Raw genomic sequence first — 23,804 nt, 5'->3', positions numbered from 1 at the left:
GACGGCATCCTGGGAGACGTAGATTCAGGTGGCTCTGAACATATGCTCCAGTTAGCAGCAGTTACAAGTGGGTTTGAAAGAAAAAAAGAAGGGGCAAGTTGCCACACTGGTTCATTAAAATAACATAAGCTATTGACTGGCTGTAGATGGTTCTTTGCATCACACATTCCAGGAACATGAAGATAATGGGTGAAGGTCACATTGTCTAACTTGTGTAACATTTCTTGTGATTTTTCAGCCAGCCTGGAAACAACAGGGAAGGAAAGGAAGACAAATGCCTTTGAGCAGTTGGCCCCACATGGGTGCGGCGGGGGAGGCGTGATGCAGGTCTCACCCTCGCAGCTCCGCTGGGGCTGGTGAATACCTCGCGTGGCGCCGACTCCTCTGAGCCACTTTTCTTTCTCAGTGCTTAAGTTTTGGGGGAGTCCAAGGTTATACGTGGATTTTCGGCTGCATGGGGAGTGGGTGACCCTAAACCCTGTATTGCTAAAGGGCCTACCTCATTTCCTCCTGATCTGTGGTTGGAACTAGGATCATGGATTTGGCGTTTTATCCAGGATCCCTGACTCTGAGCCCCTGTAATTATTTCCTAAGTAACTAGAGCAATATCTTTTAAAGTATTGAGCCTTTTGTCCTTGGTTTCTGAAGTAACTTCTGAAAGATAAAGCTGGAAGAGTCTTTTGTTTACAAGTCCCCTCAAACACACCTGAGTTTATGTTAATGAGGCATTTTTGGAACACCCCTAGATACCGCAGGATGAGGGGGGCTGGTTGCCAGGGGAACCAGCCATGTGCTCAGAGGGTTGGAACTTTGAGCCCCACCCCCAAACCTCCGAGGAGGGAAAGGGGTTGAGGCTTAGGGTGATCAGCAATGGCCCACGAGCTACACAACCACACCTACATCTTGAACTCATACAGTAACGCAAAGGGACGAGCCTCGGGGACTTCCAGATGGCTGAACACATGCAGGGTCCTGGAGGGTGCTGGGCCCCAAGAGGACCTAGACCGTCTACACCACTTCCCCCATACCTTTCCCCGTCATCTCTTCATCTGTATCCTTGAATAACCTTCTTTTTAATAAACTGGTAGGTGTAAGTAAGTGTTTCCCTGAGTTCTGTAGGTCCCTCTAGAAAATTAACTGAATCCAAGGAAGAGGTTGTGGGAACCCCAATTTATAGCTGGAGGGTCAAACAGCCTGGGACTTCAGTTGGCATTGGAAGTTGAAGAGAAGGGGTCATGGGGACTGAGCCCTCACCCGGGGGGGTCTGAGGCTGTCTCCAGGTAGATGGTGTTGGGATTGAGTTAGAGGATGCCTGACTGGTGTCTACTCCAGAATTGATGGTTTGCTTGGTGTGTGGAGAACAGACCCGCACGTTGTGGTGGGAGAGCAGAGGAAAAACAGCCTTTTCTACACGGGGGCTTCCCTTTTCATCCACGGAGAATTTTTCACAGAACAAAAGTTTCTAATTTTGATGAAGTCCAATTAATTGATATTTTTTGATGTGTTTTTTTAATATGCTTTGAGTGTCAACACCCAAGACTACTTCACCTAACCCTAGGACATAAGGATTTTCTTCTAAAAGTTTTATAGTTTTACATTTTACATTTAGAGCTATGTCCTTGTAGGCTGAGTTAGTGTGAGGTTTAAGTCAAGGGTTTTGTTTGTTCGTTTTGGCTTATGAATGCCCACATGTTTCTACACTGATTTTGCTGAAAATCCTTCTTCCACTGGTTGCTTTTGGGCCTTTGTCAAAAAACCGTCTGACCACAGAGTATGGGTCTGTCTGTTCCTGGACTTTGTTCTAGTCCATTGACCTGTGTGTCTGTCCCTCCACCAGTAACATCATCTTGATGACCAGGTCTTAAAATAGGTTAATGTGTTTCCTCTAACTTGTTTTTGGCTATTCTAGTATTTCTGCCTCTGTATATAAATTTTAGAATCAGCTTGCCTATATTTACAAAGAATCTAGCTGAGATTTTCATAGCAAGTGAGTTAAACTTATAAATCAATTTGTATAGACTTGACATCTTTACTATAGAGTTTTCCAATTCACGATTTGTCCCTTCCTCCACTGAAATTTTCCTCGATTTCCTTCATTCGCATGTTGTAGTTTTTAGTGTACAAGTCCTGTACATTTGTTAGATTTATACCTAAGTATTTCTGGGTTTGTTGTTTTAGGCAATTATACATGCTACTGTGTGTTTAATTTTGGTTTCTAATTGTCCACTGCTAACTTACAGAAACGTATACCTAAAAGTTACAGGACCGTTCAGACTCTATTTCATCTTGGTATAATGAAACTTACAGCTCTGGCAGCTTGCGATTTTTGAGGAATTGATCCACTTCCTCTAAATTGTCCAGTTTGTGTGTTTAGGGTTATTTGATAGTATTCTCTGTGATGCGTTTAGTATCTGTGAGGCCTGTAGTAATATCCCCTTTCATTTTAGGTATTAGTTATTTGGGTCCTCTCACTTTTTTATCAGTCTTGGTTTATTATCTATTTTATTAATCTCTTCAAAGAGCCAGCTCTTGGTTTGACTTTCCTCTATTGTTTTTCTGTTTTCAATTTCATTCATTTCTGCCTGATTGTTTCTTTTTTCTGCTTGCTTTGGGGTGTCATTTTGCTCTTCCTTTGTGGTTTTTTTAATGTGGAAGCTGAGTTTTTTGTCCTCAGACCTCTCTTCTCTTTTAATGTAAGCATGTAGAGCCAGCAACTTCCCTTTACATACTACATCAGCCGCATTGTACAGGTTTTCAATGTACTTCCATTTTCATTTTGGTCAATACATTTTAGATTTCTCTTGAGACTTCCTCTTTGGCCCATGGATTATTGGGAAGTGGGTGGGGCTGCTGCTGATTGCTGGGGTCGTGGAGAAGACTCACCAGGCCCTTGACATGTGGGAGCAATGGCGTCTTCCTCCTTGTCTCTAGACTCAACTGGATTCGTACTGAGAAGGGCATTCTGAGAAACTTCACTCCCAGCTTCAACTGGTCCAACATAGCAAAATCAGATTTTTTAAAAAATAGAAGGAAGTAAATTAACTAAGAAAAATACAGAAAAATTTCCTAGAACCAAAAAGTACAAGTGACCTGATTAGAAGGGCTCACCTGGTGTTGCGTGCAGGAAATGAGACCTGCATCCGGGTTCACGGTCGGGATGCTTCAGAGCCCACGCACAGTCAGAGGGAGGAACGCCAAGGAGCAGGAATCGAAGAGCCCGGAATTCCTCACTCACAGCAGTGGAATCCAGGAGACACCAGGACACTAGTTTCAGATTTCTCACAGAAAGGATTTTGAACTAAGAATTTTATGCCTCACCAAAGTGTCAGTCACATGCAGAGATATAACAACCTTTTCATATTCAGATTCAACATATCCATCTCCGATAAAACCTTCCTCGGGACTTTGCTGGAGCCAGTCCCTAAAATTAGGAAGCAAACTGAGGAAGGTGTGAGATGGGACTCACAGACTCGCAGCCTGGGGGAGAAGCAGAAGGGACCCCAGGAGGAGGCAGGGGAGTTCAGCCCTGGGAGCCGGGAAAGGAAAGGCCACGCGTGGCTTGTTTTTATAGAAATAAAGGATTTTAGGTACAAACAGCACGTGCTTTTTTAAAATTACGGAATTACTCGGGGAGCAACAGAAAACACCTGATGCCCTCCACGTAACCAGAGGTGGCCCGGGTTGCATGAGGACCGCCCACCGTCCGCGTAACCAGAGGTGGCCCGGGTTGCATGAGGACTGCCCACCGTCCGCGTAACCAGAGGTGGCCCGGGTCGCATGGCAACCGCCCACTGCCACCACCTGTGGGAACCTCCAGGCAAGCCCCAGGGCAGGAGGAGCTTGGGAAACGGAAAACAGGAGTGCACATCGGTCGGGATGGAGCAGAAATGCTGGGCACCAAACCCCGGTGATGAGAAGCCAGAAACCGCAGGAAGTACTAGAGCGTACGTTTGCATTCTCGTGTGTGACATGGGCAGCGTGAAAACGAGGCTGTTCTGAGGCCTAGCTCCTTCCACCCCCCTCGGTCCCAGACTGGAATCAGCCGGCTTCTCCTCTCGGGGGTCACCGTCCTGCCCGGCGTCCAGTGCCTGAACACCTCCATTTCACAGATTCTGTGTGATTTTCTAGTTGTCTGAGGAGGGAGAGTGGTCCAGCTCTTTCACGGTGACCAGAAGTGGGAGTCACCAGCGGTGGGTTTCGAGTTGCACCCCAGACCCCCCGGAGAGCCTGAGGATCGGGGCGTTGCTCGCTCCCCACTGTAGCTGTGTTCCAGATACCCATGAGTGCTTTTAAACAAAGTTTTTTTTGTTGAAAATGTTAAGTACACCGAGGGGTAGAGACCACTGTCACGTAACGGTACTCACCCCCCTCCCAACACTGAGCACCCGGAGTCTTTTGAAGCAACCCCAGACCCGACCTCAGTCACTCCTGAATACTCCGGTGGGTGGGGGGTGTTACTGTTCGTGGGGTTCCATCCTCAAGCCATTTTAAAGTCACGGGTGCAAACACGGTCCGTGTCGGGGCGGCGCCACAGCTGTCCTTATTCACTCAGGTTCCGACTTCGCGGCCTGTAAGCCCCTTTCCTCCTGCTTTCAGGCCTCTGTTCATGGGTGTCCTCGATCTTTCCTTCTAATGGAGAACACGTTTCCCAGTGTTCATCTGCCTCCCTTTGTTCAGTGGGCCAGCGTTTGCCTTACGTTAAGTTTCTCCCCTGCCGTGGCCTTCGAGGTGGGCACTGCGGGTCAGCAGGACTGTCTTCCGGACTCCCTGCCTGGGGCCACCTGGGGCCCTGACTCCCTGACGGTGGCCTCCGGCCCCTGGGAGGATGGAGTCGGGCTCTGTCCCGGGGCCCTCGTTCCCCATAAGTGGCCTCCGGCCCCTGGGCGGGTGGAGTCGGGCTCTGTCCCGGGGCCCTCGTTCCCCATAAGTGGCCTCCGGCCCCTGGGAGGATGGAGTCGGGCTCTGTCCCAGCCCCACGTTCTTTGCCTGCTTCCACCTGTGCCTGTCTGCGCCGTGCAGACACTGGTTCCCAGCCTGCCTGTGCCTCCTGCCACTGTTCCAAGCTGTGGGGGAGACCCAGCTCACCCCCAGGGTCCAGTTCAGACTGGAAGGGAATGTGGCCCCCCACACCCTCAGCCTTGATGTGGGGCCAGGGACACCCGCTGTGGGGTGTGAATGTGCTGATTAGACCCTCGGTGGATCCCCACACACAAGCAGTCAGAGGGTCATTTACAGCCTGAGCTCACTCCGCAAATATGATCAGGATGGGAACAGGCAGCTGGCAGCCTCCTGCCTCACTCCTGTCCCTCACGAGGGGACGCAGCTCTGCCTGACCCCTTGGGGAGGCACCAAGTCCGCCCTGACTCCGCCCTGCCTGAATCTGCTGGCCGCTTTGCGGGCAGCTCCTGAGGGCAGCTGTGTTCTGCTGAGACTGAGCCACCTCTGGGCCCTGGGCCTCTGCTCGAGGCGGCCAGCGTTCAGCCAAGCTCGTCCTTCACCTCAGAGGGCCTGTGTGGTTGTCACGCACAGTGTCCAGGGTCAGCTTGTCAGCGCCGGCCACCCAGGCGGCCTCAGTCAGCACCGCGTTCCCCAAACCTGTGGGGCCCACGCTTGGTGCTGAGGGTTGATGAGGAGCCAGGGAGGACCAGGAGAGTGGAAGTGGGACCTTCTGCCAGCTCCGTAGAGGACAGCCTGGAACCGGCTAAGACTGGAGGCAGGGAGGCCCAAGGGGCAGGAGAACTCTCCGAGGGGCAGAAACAGCACTGCAGTGGCAGTCGCCCACGGAGCGTGGCGTGCTGGTCCACGACGCCCCCTCGACCCACGGGGTAACGCGCCCCACGGGGCAAGGGGCTGGGCTGCTGGCTGGTCAGTGGCAGGCGGGGTGGGAACACACAGGTACACGGGGCCCACCTGGGTCTCTGCCACTCTCTCCTGTCCACACGGGAGAGGAGTTGAATCCTAAGGCATCTCAGCAACCCCAGCGCCATTGTGGGGCCACTGCCTGAGAGCCCCTGAGCTCCGTCCCCTTTGGGTCACCTCTCTGGGACCCAGTCCGACTGTTCGTAAGATTCAAGGGTGCTGGCTGCTCTGTGCCCGCTCGTTTGACGCTTACAACTACACGCAGGTAACTTCTTAGCCGGCTCCGAACTCAGCGTGTGGTTCCCGCGGTGTAGGCTTCGTTGCACCAGGTTTCCTCCTGTGTCCCAGGAGCAGGAAGAGGCTGAGTCCACCCCCACCCCACCCCGCCTGCCTCCACGACACCCAAGGACCAGGTGCCAGGTGAGAGCCGGCCTCCAATCCTGCCCGGGCGTCATGTGCTGCTGGAAAAAGCTTTTCATCTCCTTTTCCATTCTCAGGAGCGCTGCTCCCCGGGAAGACCGTGAAAACCGGCCTGGTCTATAGGAAAGACTGAAATGTTATCAGTTCCGTATCTCCGTGTTTCTTTTCCTTAAAAGTTTGTCCTTCATAGCTCAGTGATTTTACCTCGTTCTAATCAATAATCAATCATGAAATTGAAAACCCCACAGATGGTCACAGGTGTTTTAAATCTTCAGAGTCGTTGTTTGCTTTGTGTCTACTTGTCCTCCTGTTAACAGACCACAGGGCGTCTCCAGCTTTCATTGTGGATTTGCCCTTTTCTCCTTTCGGTTCCTTTGGTCTCGGTACAGTGTCTGTGCTTCCATTTTCTGTCCCGTGTGAGCCCCAGGCCTGGGCTTGTGAGTGGGCGGTGGCCCCAAGGCTGTGCACATGGCCCTGCCCAGGCTGGCTGCTGCGGGAGCACACGAAGGCATCAGAGCTCCGTGCTGTGCGTGACACAGGGGCCCCCTCCTTCGGGGAAGCGTTCCACAACTCTCCAGCCCCTTCCGCTCACAGCCCCAGGTCCTTCTGGCCCCTATGAGTGTGGTGTGGTCAGTACCAGGTCCTTCTGGCCCCTGTGGTGTGGTGTGGTCAGTACCGGGTCCTTCTGGCCCCTGTGGTGTGGTGTGGTCAGTACTGGGTCCTTCTGGCCCCTGTGGTGTGGTGTGGTCGGCACCGGGTCCTTCTGGCCCCTGTGATGTGGTGTGGTCAGTACCGGGTCCTTCTGGCCCCTGTGGTGTGGTGTGGTCAGTACTGGGTCCTTCTGGCCCCTGTGATGTGGTGTGGTCAGTACCGGGTCCTTCTGGTCCCTGTGGTGTGGTGTGGTCAGTACCAGGTCCTTGTAGCCCCTGTGGTGTGGTGTGGTCGGCACCAGGTCCTTCTGGCCCCTGTGGTGTGGTGTGGTCAGTACCGGGTCCTTCTGGCCCCTGTGGTGTGGTGTGGTCAGTACCGGGTCCTTCTGGCCCCTGTGGTGTGGTGTGGTCAGTACTGGGTCCTTCTAGCCCCTGTGGTGTGGTCGGCACCAGGTCCTTCTGGCCCCCGTGGTGTGGTCAGCACCAGGTCCTTCTGGCCCCTGTGGTGTGGTGTGGTCAGTACCGGGTCCTTCTGGCCCGTGGTGTGGTGTGGTCGGCACCAGGTCCTTCTGGCCCCTGTGGTGTGGTGTGGTCAGTACTGGGTCCTTCTAGCCCCTGTGGTGTGGTGTGGTCAGTACCGGGTCCTTCTAGCCCCTGTGGTGTGGTGTGGTCAGTACCGGGTCCTTCTAGCCCCTGTGGTGTGGTGTGGTCAGTACCGGGTCCTTCTGGCCTGTGGTGTGGTATGGTCAGTACCCGGTCCTTCTGGCCCCTGTGGTGTGGTGTGGTCAGTACTGGGTCCTTCTGGCCCCTGTGGTGTGGTGTGGTCAGTACCAGGTCCTTCTAGCCCCTGTGGTGTGGTGTGGTCAGTACCGGGTCCTTCTGGCCCCTGTGGTGTGGTGTGGTCGGCACCAGGTCCTTCTGGCCCCTGTGGTGTGGTGTGGTCAGTACCGGGTCCTTCTGGCCCCTGTGGTGTGGTGTGGTCGGCACCGGGTCCTTCTGGCCCCTGTGGTGTGGTGTGGTCGGCACAGTAGCCCCCACGCCTCCTTCCCAGCCTTTCTTTCTGCTGGTCCTCGCCTTGGTTTCCCACTCGGAGGCCCCAGGGAGGAGACGGCGCGTGGCTGGCCCCAGTCGCTGCCACGGAGCTGCCCCCACCCCAGCGCTTGCCCCAGTCGCTGCCATGGAGCTGCCCCCACCCCAGCGCTTGCCCCAGTCGCTGCCACGGAGCTGCCCCCACCCCAGCGCTTGCCCATGCTTGGAGGACTCGCCGGGCGCCTGGCGGTTCAGGTGCAGCCCCTAGTGCTCTGTGCTGACTGAGCCCCTCCCTGGAGCTGGCGGAGCCCGTGTCCCTGCTCCGTCCTCACGGTGTCTGTGCGCGTCCTTATGCTCTTGTTTCTGGGTTGTTGTCACTAAAGAACGGATTGAGCTGTTTTGCAGACAGATGCGTAATTCTGTCCGATAGAAACATCCCGTGAGCACAGACCAGCCTGGATATAATTGCCGTGGTTTGGGTGTGGTTTGTCCCCGTGAAACGTTGAAATTTCACCCCCAGCGTGGCCGTGTGGGAGGTGCCGGGGTCTCGAGGGGACCCCTCGTGCACAGATGAATGCCTCCCGCAGCGCTGAGTGAGCCCTCGCAGGAACGCACTGCGCCCCACGACGCCGACCTGTGGAACGCACCCGGCTGCCTCGGTTTCTCTCCTGCGTCCTCCCTTGCCACATGCTCTCTGCATACACCACTGCCTTCCGCTCTCCACCCGAGTTAAAGCAGCCTGAGGCCCCCCCAAAGGCAGCTGCCCGGTCTTGGACATACCCCGACCAGAAGCGTGAGCCAAGTGTCCTATCAGTGACATTTTACATTCTTTTTCCTATACCAAGTCTCCAGAATGTCATGTGTATTTCACACAGCCCACAGAGGACCTGCCACAGCTCCAGGGCTTCGGCCACGTGACCAGGGCACAGCCACCGTGTGCAGAGGCCTCGCATCACGGCCACACTGCGTGCGGAGGTCACGGCCACACTGGGTGCAGAGGTCACGGCCACACTGGGTGCAGAGGTCACGGCCACGCCATGTGCAGAGGTCACAGCCACACTGGGTGCAGAGGTCACGGCCACACTGGGTGCAGAGGTCGCGGCCACACTGGGTGCGGAGGACCTGTGTTTGTTTTCTCAGGTCGGCCTCACCACCGTGCAAACGGCAGAAGCTCCAGGTGTCTGGCTGCAGAGTCAACCTGCCAGAAAATGCCTCTGGATTTTTCAGCAAGCAAAAGTTGAAAACAGGAAGCTAAATGGTTGCTTTGTAATCGTGAAATCCGTTTTTCTGATGGTTGAGGGAAGGCTGTATTTGTCCGGGCAGATGTTTCACATTTGCTGGAAACTGCAGCCTCTCAGGGGGCCTCGGGGCCCGTGGGGTATTCATGGATGTGCCAAGCCCCCTGCCTGGAACTGGCACCAGGTGCTGTGGCCTTGGCTGGCCTGGCTTCCAGGACCCCCTCGGGGCTCTTCCTGATGTCCCAGGGGGCACCCTGCGTGGCAGGCACCCACCTGTCATGACGCAGAAGCACCAAAGCTTTGATGTGCGAAACGTAGAATGCTGGAAGTTATCCCATAGAACTGCGTTATTTCACTTTAAAACGTTCGTTCTGAGAGTTTCCTTGGTGGTAGCAAAGACTTTTTAAAAAAATTTTTGGCCAGGCACGGTGACTCACGCCCAGAGTCCCACAACTTTGGGAGGCCAAGGTGGGTGGATCACTTGAGCTCAGAAGTTCAAGACCAGCCTGGGTGATATGATGAAACCCCATCTCAACAAAAAATACAAAAATTAGCAAGGTGTGTTGGTCCACACCTGTGGTCCCATCTTCTCAGGAGGCTGAGGCAGGAGGAGCGCTTGAGCCGGGGAGGTTGAGGCTGCAGTGAGCTGTGATCATGCCACTGCATTCCAGCCTGGGTAACAGCAAGACTCTGTATAAAAAAAAATTTTTTAAGATAGGGTCTTGCTATGTTGCCCAGGCTGGTGTGCAGTGGCTGTTGACAGGTGTAAGCACAGCATACTGTAGCCTCAAACTCCTGGCCTCAGGCGAGGCTCGAATTCCCACCTCAGCCTCTGTGCTGGGACCACTGGCGCGTGCACCACCACGCTGGGCTTTAAAATTTTTATTTAGGCCGGGGCAGTGGCTCATGCCTGTAATCCCAGCACTTTGGGAGGCCGAGGCAGGTGGATCACCTGAGGCCAGGAGTTCAAGACCAGCCTGGGCAACGTAGCGAAACCCTGTCCCTACTAAAAATACAAAAATCAGCCCTGGGCAATGTAGCGAAACCCTGTGCCTACTAAAATACAAAAATCAGCCAGGCGTGGTGGTGCACACCTGTAGTCCCAGCTACTCCGATGGCCGAGGCACAAGAATCGCTTGAATGCGGGAGGCAGAGGTTGCAGTGAGCTGAGATCGCGCCACTGCACTCCAGCCTGGGCGACAGAGCGAGACTCTGTCTCAAAACAAAACAAAATAAATTTTCTTTTCTTTTTTTTTTTTTTTTTCCTGAAATGGAGTCTTGCTCTGTTACCCAGGTTATAGTGCAATGACAATCTTGGCTCACTGCAACCTCTGCCTCCTGGGTTCAAGCGATTCTCCTGCCTCAGCCTCCAGAGTAGCTGGGACTACAGGCACCTGCCACCACGCCCAGCTAATTTTTATATTTTCAGTAGAGACGGGTTTCACCACATTGGCCAGGCTGGTCTCAAACTTCTGACCTCAGGTGATCCGCCCACCTCAGCCTCCCAAAGTGCTGGGATTACAGGCATGTGCCACCATGCCTGGCTAATTTTGTATTTTTAGTAAAGACGGGGTTTCTCCATGTTGGTCAAGCTGGTCTCGAACTCCCGACCCCAGGTGATCCGCCCGCCTCAGCCTCCGAAAGTGCTGGGATTACAGACGTGAGCCACCGCGCCCGGCCAACAAGACAAATTTTAAGGCTATGCCTTTGCAGTCAGGCCCAGGCACCCTCAGCCTTAGGCGCCCACAGATGCGACGTCTGTCCCTGCAGGTTAGGTTAGGTTCCCACTTTTTAGGGTTTTGTGTAAGTGGGGTCACACCGTGCACACTGGTGACTGCCTCCCTTCCCTGTTGCCGACAGACATCTGTGCACCATGCACACTGGTGACTGCCTCCCTTCACTGTTGCCGACAGACATCTGTGCACCGTGCACACTGGTGACTGCCTCCCTTCCCTGTTGCCGACAGACATCTGTGCACCGTGCACACTGGTGACTGCCTCCCTTCCCTGTTGCCGACAGACATCTGTGCACCGTGCACACTGGTGACTGCCTCCCTTCACTGTTGCCGACAGACATCTGTGCACCGTGCACACTGGTGACTGCCTCCCTTCCCTGTTGCCGACAGACATCTGTGCACCGTGCACACTGGTGACTGCCTCCCTTCCCTGTTGCCGACAGACATCTGTGCACCGTGCACACTGGTGACTGCCTCCCTTCCCTGTTGCCGACAGACATCTGTGCACCGTGCACACTGGTGACTGCCTCCCTTCCCTGTTGCCGACAGACATCTGTGCACCGTGCACACTGGTGACTGCCTCCCTTCACTGTTGCCGACAGACATCTGTGCACCGTGCACACTGGTGACTGCCTCCCTTCCCTGTTGCCGACAGACATCTGTGCACCGTGCACACTGGTGACTGCCTCCCTTCCCTGTTGCCGACAGACATCTGTGCACCGTGCACACTGGTGACTGCCTCCCTTCCCTGTTGCCGACAGACATCTGTGCACCGTGCACACTGGTGACTGCCTCCCTTCCCTGTTGCCGACAGACATCTGTGCACCGTGCACACTGGTGACTGCCTCCCTTCCCTGTTGCTGACAGACATCTGTGCACCGTGCACACTGGTGACTGCCTCCCTTCCCTGTTGCCGACAGACATCTGTGCTGCCCTGACCGGCAGTTTGTTCCCTTGGTTGCTGGTGAGGGCTCCACTGGACTCGTGGTACGGACACCACAGGGCTTATCCATTCACTGTTGACGGACATTTGGGGGCCTCCAGTCTGGGGCTGCTGTGCATGGGGCTGCTGTGCGTGGAGCTGCCGTGAACACACACGGGGACAGTGCTGGGGCTGCCGTGAACACACGGGGACGGGTGCTGGGGCTGCCGTGAACACACGTGGATGGTGCGGGATGGATGTGTGTTTGCATTTTTCTTGGGTAAATGTCTAGGACTGGAACGGCTGGCTGCGTGGAAGTCTGTGTTTAACTCTCTAAGAGCCTGCCTGCTCTGCAAAGTGTTTATACTGTTTTTCCTTCCCTTCAGCGTTATGTAAGATTTTTACTTGGTATTGTCAGTGTTTATTTTTATTTTTACTCTTTATATTTTAAGAGACAGGGTCTCCCTCTGTCGCCCAGGCTGGAGTGAGTGCCGTGGTGCGATCACAGCTCACTGCACCCTTGACTTCCGGAGCTCAAAGGATCCTCCCACCTCAGCCTCCTGAGTAGCTGGGCCTACAGGGGAGCATCACCATGCCCAGCTACTTGATTATTATTATTATTTGTAGAGTTGCCCAGGCTGGTCTCAGAGTCCTGGGCTCAAGTGATTCTCCCGCCTCGGACTCCCAAAGTGCTGGGATTACAGGTGTGAGTCACTGTGCCTTATTTTCAGTTTTTAAAATTGTAACAGTCCTAGAGGGTGCAATGGTATTTCATTGCAGTTCGAATTTTCTTTCTCTGTCTCTGGAATCTGCAACCAGATGCACGTAGCACCCCCAACCCCACAGTGTGACAGCCCTGAACGTCTCCAAACAAATGTTCCTGGGGACAAATCAGCCCCAGGTGAGGACCACTGTGCTGATGAGGACTTGTCTTAACCAGCCACCTTCCTCAGGATGGACGAGAAGCAGAAAGTCTTTAGGCTTCAAAGGGATCCACAGTGAGACGAGGCTGTGTTACACGATGGTTCTCAGCCATTGTTTCTCCGCCTGACCTGCGTGTTCACACACACAGCACCTCCGGGAACGTACAGATGCTGGCGTAATCTCAGTGTCAGTTATAGGAAAACATCACTTTAGCCACCCAAGAAGTGAAAATGTCGTGGGCTCCATGGTGTCCCCCCAAAATGATATGTTGGTGTCCTCACCCCCAATCTCAGAATGTGGGCGTTGTTTGGAAACAAGGTCTTTGCAGATGCAAAGTTCAGATGAGGCCGTTAGGTGGACTTCCCTACCGAAAACTCATTTCCCTGATGACTAGTCACATAGAGCACGTTTTCACGACCTGACTAATTTACGTCTGAGGAAGTGTCTTCAGCCCTTCTCCCATCTTTAGCTCATCGCCTGTCTTCTTATTAATGGGTGCTGAGGGTACTTGGTGTTCGCCAAACGTACATCCTCAGTGAAACGCTCTTATTGCAAATGTTTTGTCCCAGCCTGGATTATCTTTTCGTTTTCTTTGCAGGATCTTTCAAAGAACCAAATATTTGACTTTCGTGGCATCTGGTTTATCCATGTCTTCTGCTATGATTTGTGCCTCTTGTTACCTGAGAAACCTTTGCCTACCCCATAATCACGAATGTTCTCCCTGGATGAGCTCCTTGCCTCTTTTGTGTTCAGCTCACTGAGGTCCGGTCTGAGGCTGGGGCTTTGTGTTTGGAGCCTGAGGCAAGGGTTGAGGGGGCCATGGTTTGTAAGGACACCAGTGGTTCCAGCGCCATCTCTCATTTCCACCACTGACGCCCCTGATGTCTTCAGCAGACATCAAACCCCAGCCAGGCGGCTCTGCTTCTGGTCTCTGTTCTGTTGCGTTTGTCTGTCTGCCCATAAGCTGATACCAATCAACCTTGATCACCGTAGCTTTGTAGTAAATCTTGAAATACAGTCATGAAACTTCTACTTTGTTCATGGTTTTCAAAATTGTGCTGGCTCTCCTAGGTCCTTTGTGTTTCCATATACATTTCAGAATCTCCGTTGAGCCAGGCATGATGGCTCACACCTGTAATCCCAGCACTTTGGGAGGCTGAGCTGGGGGGATCGCTTGAGGCCGGGAGTTTAAGACCAGCCTGAGCAGCATAGCGAGACCCCATCTCTACAAAAGAAATGCAAGAAAATAGCCAGGCACGGTGGTGTGCGCCTGTAGTCCTAGCTGCTTGGGAGGTTCAGGTGGGAGGATTGCTTGAGGCCAGGGGTTTGAGGTCAGCCTGAGCAACAGAGTGAGACCCCATCTCTACAAAAAAAAAAAAGTAAAAATCAGCCAGGTGTGGTGGCACACGCCTGTGGTCCCAGCTACCTGGGAGGCTGAGATAGGAGGATTGCTTGAGGAGGTCAAGGCTACAGTGAGTGATGATCACAGCACTGGAGAAGGGACACATCAGCCGCGTCATGAAGCCCCTTGAGCCCCGTCCCTGTGGAGAAGGGACACGTCGGCCCCGTGGTGAAGTCCCTTGAGGCCCTGACCCTGTGGAGAAGGGACACGGATTCATCTGTCACTTTCTCGTGACACTTTGTGGAAATAAACTGCAGGTTGTTTGTGACAAGCTGTTCTTTTCCGCTAACTCTGTCAACGTTAATTGCTTCTAGGTTTTCACCTCAAATGGCCCCACGGTGATCATGCCCACCTGGTTCTGCTCGCGAGCGTGGTTCTCCCACGTGGGCCCCTTTAACGAGGGAGGTCAGGTAAGGGCCGAAGGCGGGAATCAGGTCCCTCCCCCAGGTTCGGGGCCCTGTCTCTGTGTGTGGGCTCTGCACACTGGCCACCCTCCACCTTGCCGTGCCTCCAGGGCTCTGCAGATTTAGGAAACCCCTGCCTGAGGGTCCTCCCGGTGCCCCCTCCTGGCACCTGCCAGCATCTTAGTTGTTTTGCTGAAAGCAGGGGGTTTCTGCATGAAGGCTGTGGGTGCCCTGGGCATCTGCACCTGACCTACACTGGCTCCAGGTTACTGCATCCTGGTTTAAAAGCTGTGTCTGGGAAAGCGCAGGACACGGAAGCTTTTGGCAGAGCTGTCTCTGGGACAACAGAGGGAGAAGGGGAGCCCATCCTCCCCGCCGGGGTGCACCTGCAGGCGTCTGTGTCCCTGTCCTCCCCGTGGGGGTGCACCTGCAGGCATCTGTGTCCCCGTCCCCCCGTGGGGGTGCACCTGCAGGCGTCCGTGTCCCCGTCCCCCCGTGGGGGTGCACCTGCAGGCGTCCGTGTCCCCGTCCCCCCGTGGCTGTGCACCTGCAGGCATCTGTGTCCCCGTCCTCCCCGCCGGGGTGCACCTGCAGGCGTCTGTGTCCCCGTCCTCCCCGTGGGGGTGCACCTGCAGGCATCCGTGTCCCCGTCCCCCCGTGGGGGTGCACCTGCAGGCGTCCGTGTCCCCGTCCCCCCATGGCTGTGCACCTGCAGGGATCCGTGTCCCCGTCCCCCCATGGGGGTGCACCTGCAGGCATCCGTGTCCCCGTCCCCCCGTGGGGGTGCACCTGCAGGCATCCGTGTCCCCGTCCCCCCGTGGGGGTGCACCTGCAGGCGTCCGTGTCCCCGTCCCCCCATGGCTGTGCACCTGCAGGGATCCGTGTCCCCGTCCCCCCCGTGGGGGTGCACCTGCAGGCATCCGTGTCCCCGTCCCCCCGTGGGGGTGCACCTGCAGGCATCTGTGTCCCCGTCCTCCCCGTGGGGGTGCACCTGCAGGCATCTGTGTCCCCGTCCTCCCGTGGGGGTGCACCTGCAGGCGTCTGTGTCCCCATCCCCGCCGTGGGTGTGCACCTGCGGGCGTCTGTGTCCCCGTCCTCCCCGTGGGGGTGCACCTGCAGGCATCTGTGTCCCCGTCCTCCCGTGGGGGTGCACCTGCAGGCATCTGTGTCCCCGTCCTCCCCGCCAGGGTGCACCTGCAGGCATCTGTGTCCCCGTCCTCCCGTGGGGGTGCACCTGCAGGCATCTGTGTCCCCGTCCTCCCGTGGGGGTGCACCTGCAGGCATCCGTGTCCCCGTCCCCCCGTGGGGGTGCACCTGCAGGCATCTGTGTCCCCGTCCTCCCGTGGGGGTGCACCTGCAGGCATCCGTGTCCCCGTCCCCCCGTGGCTGTGCACCTGCAGGCATCTGTGTCCCCGTCCTCCCGTGGGGGTGCACCTGCAGGCATCCGTGTCCCCGTCCCCCCGTGGCTGTGCACCTGCAGGCGTCCGTGTCCCCGTCCCCCCGTGGCTGTGCACCTGCAGGCATCTGTGTCCCCGTCCCCCCCGTGGGTGTGCACCTGCGGGCGTCTGTGTCCCCGTCCTCCCCGTGGGGGTGCACCTGCAGGCATCTGTGTCCCCGTCCTCCCGTGGGGGTGCACCTGCAGGCATCTGTGTCCCCGTCCTCCCGTGGGGGTGCACCTGCAGGCATCCGTGTCCCCGTCCCCCCGTGGCTGTGCACCTGCAGGCATCTGTGTCCCCGTCCTCCCGTGGGGGTGCACCTGCAGGCGTCCGTGTCCCCGTCCCCCCATGGCTGTGCACCTGCAGGCATCTGTGTCCCCGTCCCCCCCGTGGGTGTGCACCTGCGGGCGTCTGTGTCCCCGTCCTCCCCGTGGGGGTGCACCTGCAGGCATCCGTGTCCCCGTCCTCCCCGTGGGGGTGCACCTGCAGGCATCTGTGTCCCCGTCCTCCCCGTGGGGGTGCACCTGCAGGCATCTGTGTCCCCGTCCTCCCATGGCTGTGCACCTGCAGGCATCTGTGTCCCCGTCCTCCCCGTGGGGGTGCACCTGCAGGCATCCGTGTCCCCGTCCCCCCGTGGGGGTGCACCTGCAGGCGTCCGTGTCCCCGTCCCCCCATGGGGGTGCACCTGCAGGCGTCTGTGTCCCCGTCCCCGCCGTGGGTGTGCACCTGCGGGCGTCTGTGTCCCCGTTCCCCCCGTGGGTGTGCACCTGCGGGCGTCTGTGTCCCCGTCCTCCCCGTGGGGGTGCACCTGCAGGCGTCCGTGTCCCCATCCCCCCGTGGGGGTGCACCTGTAGGCGTCTGTGTCCCCTTCCCCCCGTGGGGGTGCACCTGCAGGCGTCCGTGTCCCCATCCCCCCGTGGGGGTGCACCTGCAGGCGTCTGTGTCCCCGTCCCCCCGTGGCTGTGCACCTGCAGGCATCTGTGTCCCCGTCCTCCCGTGGGGGTGCACCTGCAGGCATCCGTGTCCCCGTCCCCCCGTGGGGGTGCACCTGCAGGCGTCCGTGTCCCCATCCCCCCGTGGGGGTGCACCTGCAGGCATCTGTGTCCCCGTCCTCCCCGTGGGGGTGCACCTGCAGGCGTCCGTGTCCCCGTCCCCCGTGGGACGCACCTGTAGGCGTCCGTTTTAAATACTAGCTATGTCTATTGTTTTTTGTGTTTTAAAAACTCCAATTCTATGTTGGTTAGATTTTCTTAGTCTTTCTAACCCTTTTCACTTCTTTCATTATATAATTTCTATTTTCCTTTCTTCAGTGTCCCTTATTAAATTTTTAATTAAAATCATTTTCTCTTAAGGATTTTGTAATTTAGTCTTCATTTTTCATATATTTTGTTCCTTTTTTTTTTTTTTTTTTTTTTTTGAGACAGGGTCTCACTCTGTTTCTGAGGCTGGAGTGCAGTGGCTCACTCACTACAACCTCTGCCTCCCAGGTTCAAGCAATCCTTGTACCTCAGCCTCCTGAGTAGCTGAGACTACAGGTGCACACAACTATGCCCAACTACTTTTTTCCTATTTTTGGTAGAGACTGGTTTTGACATGTTGCCCAGGCTGGTCTCAAACTCCTGGGCTCAAGCAATCCACCCCCCCACCTCAGCCTTCCAAAGTGCTGAGATTAAAGGCGTGAGCCACCACACCCAACCAATTTTGTCTCTTCTTAAAATTTCTTTTTTTAGTTAAATCGATCCAATTTTATATAAAAGCTTTATTGAGGTATAATTCACATGCCATACAATTCACCTATTAAAATGTGCAATTCAATTTTTTTTAGCAAATTTATAGGGCTGTACAATCACCAGTCACCACTACCATCTAATGTTAGGAAGTTGTCATCCCCCAAAAAACACTTCCTGCACCCAGGGGCGCACCTCATCTGCCACCTGCCAGCCCTAGCCAAGCACTAATGCACTTTCTTCAATGCTCTATTTAGACTCACCCCATTAGGGTCCAGTTTTGCACTTAGTCCTTGAATTTCTGATTCAAGATGGGTCTCCGCCACCTCCCCGCACATCCCACCCCATAGCCTGAAACACTGGTGGAGGGTGTGGAATTTATCTTGGTGAGTTATTTACAGGAGTCTCTGTTTCCCGGTTTGGGGTTTGTTGCTATTGTAGAGGGAGAGGCTGAATTTTTATCCATGGAAGTGTTGCCAGTTTTTAGTTTTCTCTGCTGGACTTCGTGTCCCTGCGTTCCGCGGACTCCAATCGCTGGGCCCTGGCTCGAGCTCTCCCCCTTCTGTCCCCGCGTGGTGACTGCTGCTTCCTCCTGGAGGTTCGTGCTGGGGATGGGGCTCTAGAGAAGGGCGGGTGGCGCTGGGGACGAGCCCTGGGGAAGGAAGCGCGTCCCTGACTCGGCTTCCTCTTGCCTCGGGATCCGAGTCTCCACAGCCTCTGGCCCGGCCTTCCTGGGAGTGGCTTTAGCTCACGCTTTTCTCCTCCAGGCAGTTCCGGGTGCTCCATCCCCAAAGGCTGCCGGAGGATGGTTCTGTGAGCAGATTGGGGCTGGGCGGCAGCCACACTTCCTCCACGCGGCTTCTTCCCTGATGCCGTTCTGGGTTGTGACCCCTCCCCCTCTCCCTGCGCCCTGCCAGGGGTCCTCCACACCACAGGGCAGTCCAGGCACCTGGAGGCTGATTGGGAAAAGCCTGGGGGAGGAGTGAGGCCATTTCGGGCCTCTCAGGTCTCAGCAGCGCAATCAGGGGAGGGGAGAGAAAAATGGGACAGACCCTCTGCGTCCCCCTCCTCCCGGGGCAGAGGCACCACCCAGGAGCGGCTGTTGACTAAATTCTCACTTTACTGCCAGAAAATAAGAAAACCCCAAGGGTCGGGTTCTTCTGGTGATAGGAAGAGAGAAACCTTTTTTCTGTTAAACCTGTAACATATTGAGAGTTCCAGTGCTCTTTAGAGCTGCCTTTGAAGACATAGAAAATTAAAGAAAATACCTCAGTGACCCCTGCGAGGTACTGTGTCCACCAGCACCCGCGGGAGCCTCCACCCTGAATCACCCGTGTGAGGGTCCGTGTCCGCCAGCACCCGCGGGAGCCTCCACCCTGAATCACCCCTGTGAGGGTCCGTGTCCGCCAGCACCCGCGGGAGCCTCCACCCTGAATCACCCGTGTGAGGGTCCGTGTCCGCCAGCACCCGCGGGAGCCTCCACCCTGAATCACCCGTGTGAGGGTCCGTGTCCGCCAGCACCCGCGGGAGCCTCCACCCTGAATCACCCGTGTGAGGGTCCGTGTCCGCCAGCACCCGCGGGAGCCTCCACCCTGAATCACCCGTGTGAGGGTCCGTGTCCGCCAGCACCCGCGGGAGCCTCCACCCTGAATCACCCGTGTGAGGGTCCGTGTCCGCCAGCACCCGCGGGAGCCTCCACCCTGAATCACCCCTGTGAGGGTCCGTGTCCGCCAGCACCCGCGGGAGCCTCCACCCTGAATCACCCGTGTGAGGGTCCGTGTCCGCCAGCACCCGCGGGAGCCTCCACCCTGAATCACCCGTGTGAGGGTCCGTGTCCGCCAGCACCCGCGGGAGCCTCCACCCTGAATCACCCCTGTGAGGGTCCGTGTCCGCCAGCACCCGCGGGAGCCTCCACCCTGAATCACCCGTGTGAGGGTCCGTGTCCGCCAGCACCCGCGGGAGCCTCCACCCTGAATCACCCGTGTGAGGGTCCGTGTCCGCCAGCACCCGCGGGAGCCTCCACCCTGAATCACCCGTGTGAGGGTCCGTGTCCGCCAGCGCCCGCGGGAGCCTCCACCCTGAATCACCCGTGTGAGGGTCCGTGTCACCAGCGCCCGTGGGAGCCTCCACCCTGAATCACCCGTGTGAGACAGCATGTGGGCTTCTGTGATTCCTTTGTCTTTATCTTATGGTGGATAAACTTTTAGCAGGGCTGACACATGATTTTGAGGTCTGTTCTTTGACTCAGCATCTTACAAATCTTTCCACGTCATCGTGGTTTTTGTAAAAGGGATCGCCCTGGAGAGGCGGAGGTTAAACAGTGCCTTTTTTATGGACGTGGAACCATAGCACCGCCTGTCTGTCCTGGGAGCAAACAGGCCCGCCGTTGGGCCGTGATAGTTTGGGGACTTTGCTGACCTGCACTTGAAGTTTGTGTGCCAGCCAAGGAGAGAAGAGGCTGGACTTGGTGATAGACTGGCCCTGCTGCTAGGCTCTCAGAAAACCCGCCCTCTCCTGGAGCAAAGGTGTCTCCGGGCGGCTGACCCAGGTGAGCTGCCGCAGAGAACCACGAAGAGACCAGACTCCACGCCCTGCTCCTCCCTCCGTTTTGTTTGAATTTAAGAAAGCAACAGGGGCCCGGCTCCGTACAAGGCCCAGAGCCCTGGGCTGAGGATTGGGGTCACCCAGGAGAGGAGCAAGCAGAGGGCAGGGGCCACTGGGATCATGGGCCGGGGAAAGCAGGGCCCAGGTTCTCACAGGACAGAAAAGTCTGGTGGGAATGCCTGCAGAATGTTCTGGAGCAGAGTCCCACTGACATGGAGGGAGTGTTCGGGGATAAGCCCCGTGGGCTGAGGTTCAAGTTTCTGAGCTTGGACAAGTGAGCAGGGCTGGCACAGGCCCGGGGCTGCCTCCCCACTGCTGGGCTCCCCTGCCCGCGGCCCCACACGCCCACCCAGCACCACCGTCCTCTGCCCACAGTCGGCACTTTGAGTCCCTTGAGCTTCTGGGGCCGCGGCCACTGGCAGGAAAGGATGGGGACGGAGACCGGACCAGCCATCCAGCTGTGATTGCTGCTGACCCACCCCAGCCCCTTTCCTCGGCTGCCTGTCTTCCTCTTTGCCCTGAGACCTTTACTGCTCAAAATGGAATTTGGGGCAGAACCAAGACCCCGCCCACCCTCCCTTCCCCTCTTTCCCGCCTGTGGAGAAGCTCAGTTGCTCACGTCTGTTGTGGTCGCCGCCCCACGTCCCTGTTGAGCCTCTAGACCGGTTTCTTTGCAGCAAAAGCCTTTTCCACCGGTTCCTGGTTGGCCGGCTGAGCGCAGGTGTAGTGCATCCGGGGCAGGCACGCGTTTCTGGGGCCCCAGTGATGCCTCTGCTTCTCCCGCCCTGCAGGGCGTCCCGGAGGACCTGCTGTTCTTCTACGAGCACCTCAGGAAGGGCGGCGGCGTCATCCGCGTGGACCAGAGTCTCCTGCTGTATCGCCACCACCCACAGGCGGCCACGCACTGCGTCCTCGAGTGAGTCAGCCCCGCCCGGCCCCGGGACGCCTGAGAGGCCAGGAACACGGGAGGCGCCCGAGGTCGGGGCCGGGGTTGGTGGGGCCGACCCCAGAGGCTGTGGTCAGGCTCTGCCTTGAGACCCAGGGTCTGGTGGGACACGGGGAAACAGCACATCCCGAGGGTGGGGGGGGTTCGGCGTCCACGAAGGGGCATTTCCCAAGGGCGCCAGGGAGTGCCAGGGTGAAGGCCGAACGTCCTTCCCTAGTTCCCAGAGGTAAAATGACCACGCGCCGGGTCCTTCTGAAACCCTGTGCTCCCTTTAACCCAACGGGAGTCCCATGAGTGGGATCCGGCGGGGACCACAGGCCTGGGGAGCGCAGCTGCCGTGGAGGGTGGCAGAGGCACGGCCAGGGAATCGCAGCACCCAGTGCGGACGCACCCAGTGCTGCAGGGTCCGCCTCCCTCTCCCGTGTCACTGTGAGCAGCGGCCACGTGGGCCCGGGTCTGGGGGTGCCGCGTGGCTGCGTTGGAGCCGTGGCAGGGGTGAGGCAAATCGGGGTGAAACTGTGCATGTAGAATTCCTTCCTTCGATCCGGGCAGACAGTTCCCTCCTTAGAACTGTGAGGACACAGAGGTCTCGGCCACCTGCCTGCCGCGTGCCGCAGCGTTAAGTTGGAAAGCAGGCCGCCGTCCGGGGCTTGCGTCTCGGCCCCTACGGGTGCTCAGGGCCCCCGGAGTCTCAAGACCCCAACTAGGGTCATGTGTGGGTGTGGGAGCCGCGATGGTCCCAGGCCTGCCGTGATGGGGTTGAGACTCTCGGCAAGATCCCAGCTCCCCAGGGGGTCTAAGGTCCAAGGTCACGGGGTGGGGCTGGGGGGTTGGCAGGAGGGCCACGAGCTTCCCCACTGGGGGCATCATCCTCACTCCTGCATGCTGGGGCCTCCCGCATCCGCACCCTCTCCCTTCTCCCGCGTCCGCGCCCCTCTCCCTTCTCCCGCGTCCGCGCCCCTCTCCCTTCTCCCGCGTCCGGGCTCCTCTCCCTTCTCCCACATCCGCGCTCCTCTCCCTTCTCATGCCCACCGGCACCTTGGCCGCCTCCTCATGCGGTGACGTGTCCCTGACACTTCAGCTCCTTCGCAACATTTCCAGAAATGCTGTCTTGTGCTTTTGGGAAAAACTGGGTTTCCACCTTTCCCGGTGCTAAGGCGGGGCCGCGGCTTCCTCTGAGGATGTAAAAAGAGAGGCATAGGGCGCCCTGGGGAGCCTGTTCTCCCCGATTAAATGAGAACCTTTTAAAATGTGAAAAATGAAGATGAACCAAATACAGACATCATGGCTGCTTCTACATTTTACCTTCCTACGATGGGCCAACATTTTCAGACCAGAGACCCCTAGGAAAGCCCAGGAGACAAGGGGCCGTCGAGGAGGCCGGTGTCAGAGGCCCCCCAAACCTCGCGTGCCACCCACGGCCACAGAGGCCCCCGCTTTCTTCTGGAGCCCTGACTGCTTTCCTGTCACGTGAACCCCTTGGGGTCCCTGAGCTGATGTCAGTGGATGAGGAGGATCAGGCTCGTCCCCCCGCCCCGAGACACCCGACAGACCCGGGCTGCTAAGGACAAGATGGCAAAACCCGGCGAGGCTGCGTCACCTGGTGGGGAAGTCCCCGCAGCCGTCTGCAGGAGCTGTCCTCACCCAGGTTCTCACACACACACACTGCACGTGCACACAGACCACACGTACAGCATGCACACACATACGTGCATGAAAGTATACACACACGTACTCACTGCACACGCTCACTGCACACACGCACTCACATGCACACACACTGCATGTACACACATCTGCACAATACATGCAGGCATGTGCGCTCACTGCATACATGTACTCATACTGCACGCACAGGCTCTCACTGCACACACGTGTACACGTGTGTACACACATCCACACAGTACATACAGGCATATACTCCGAACACCTGCACACACGGTACGCGTGCTCATGTACACATGCACTCCACACATGCACACTGTGCACACACACCATACACCCCCACACAGTGTACACACACACATACCATACACCCCCACAGTGTACACACACACATACCATACACCCCCAGTGTACACACACACACCATACACCCCCACACAGTGTACACACACACACCATACACCCCCATAGTGTACACACACACCATACACCCCCACAGTATACACACACCATACACTCCCACACAGTATACACACACTACACACCATACACCCCCACACAGTGTACACACACACACCATACACCTCCACAGTGTACACACACAACCATACACCCCCACACAGTATACACACACACCATACACCCCCACACAGTGTACACACACAACCATACACCCCCACAGTGTACACAAACACCATACACCCCCAGTGTACACACACCATACACCCCCACACAGTGTACACACACACACCATACACCCCCACAGTGTACACACACACACCATACACCCCCAGTGTACACACACACATACCATACACCCCCACACAGTGTACACACACACAT

General features: G+C 56.9%; 2 protein-coding genes across 14 annotated transcripts in view; both read left to right on the top strand.

Moving 5' to 3' along the window:
• B3GNTL1 (UDP-GlcNAc:betaGal beta-1,3-N-acetylglucosaminyltransferase like 1) overlaps positions 1-23,804 on the top strand; it is a 116,268-nt gene that overhangs the window by 79,497 nt on the left and 12,967 nt on the right. For 10 of the 13 annotated variants that reach the window (XR_008540257.2, XM_024350791.3, XM_054670284.2 and 7 more), the window contains 2 exons: positions 14,494-14,589; positions 21,142-21,266. Coding sequence is in view for 11 of the 13 variants with exons in the window: in XM_024350791.3 (XP_024206559.1) it covers positions 14,494-14,589; positions 21,142-21,266 (221 nt within the window). In the remaining 2 variants the exon portion in view is untranslated. The remainder of the gene's footprint in view (positions 1-14,493; positions 14,590-21,141; positions 21,267-23,804) is intronic. The other 3 variants (XR_010153176.1, XM_024350794.3, XM_063799474.1) reach the window with 1 other exon arrangement.
• On the top strand, positions 14,804-17,367 carry LOC134808917 (proline-rich protein 2-like). Its single transcript, XM_063799472.1, has 2 exons — positions 14,804-16,716; positions 16,994-17,367. The coding sequence occupies exons 1-2, from the start codon at positions 15,281-15,283 to the stop codon at positions 17,190-17,192; spliced, it is 1,635 nt and encodes a 544-aa protein (XP_063655542.1). The 5' UTR covers positions 14,804-15,280; the 3' UTR covers positions 17,193-17,367.

Source organism: Pan troglodytes, chromosome 19, assembly GCF_028858775.2.
Source record: "Pan troglodytes isolate AG18354 chromosome 19, NHGRI_mPanTro3-v2.0_pri, whole genome shotgun sequence".
Lineage (NCBI taxonomy): Eukaryota > Metazoa > Chordata > Mammalia > Primates > Hominidae > Pan > Pan troglodytes.
The sequence above is the reverse complement of the archived record's forward strand: the minus strand, read 5'-3'. Positions and strand labels throughout refer to the sequence as shown.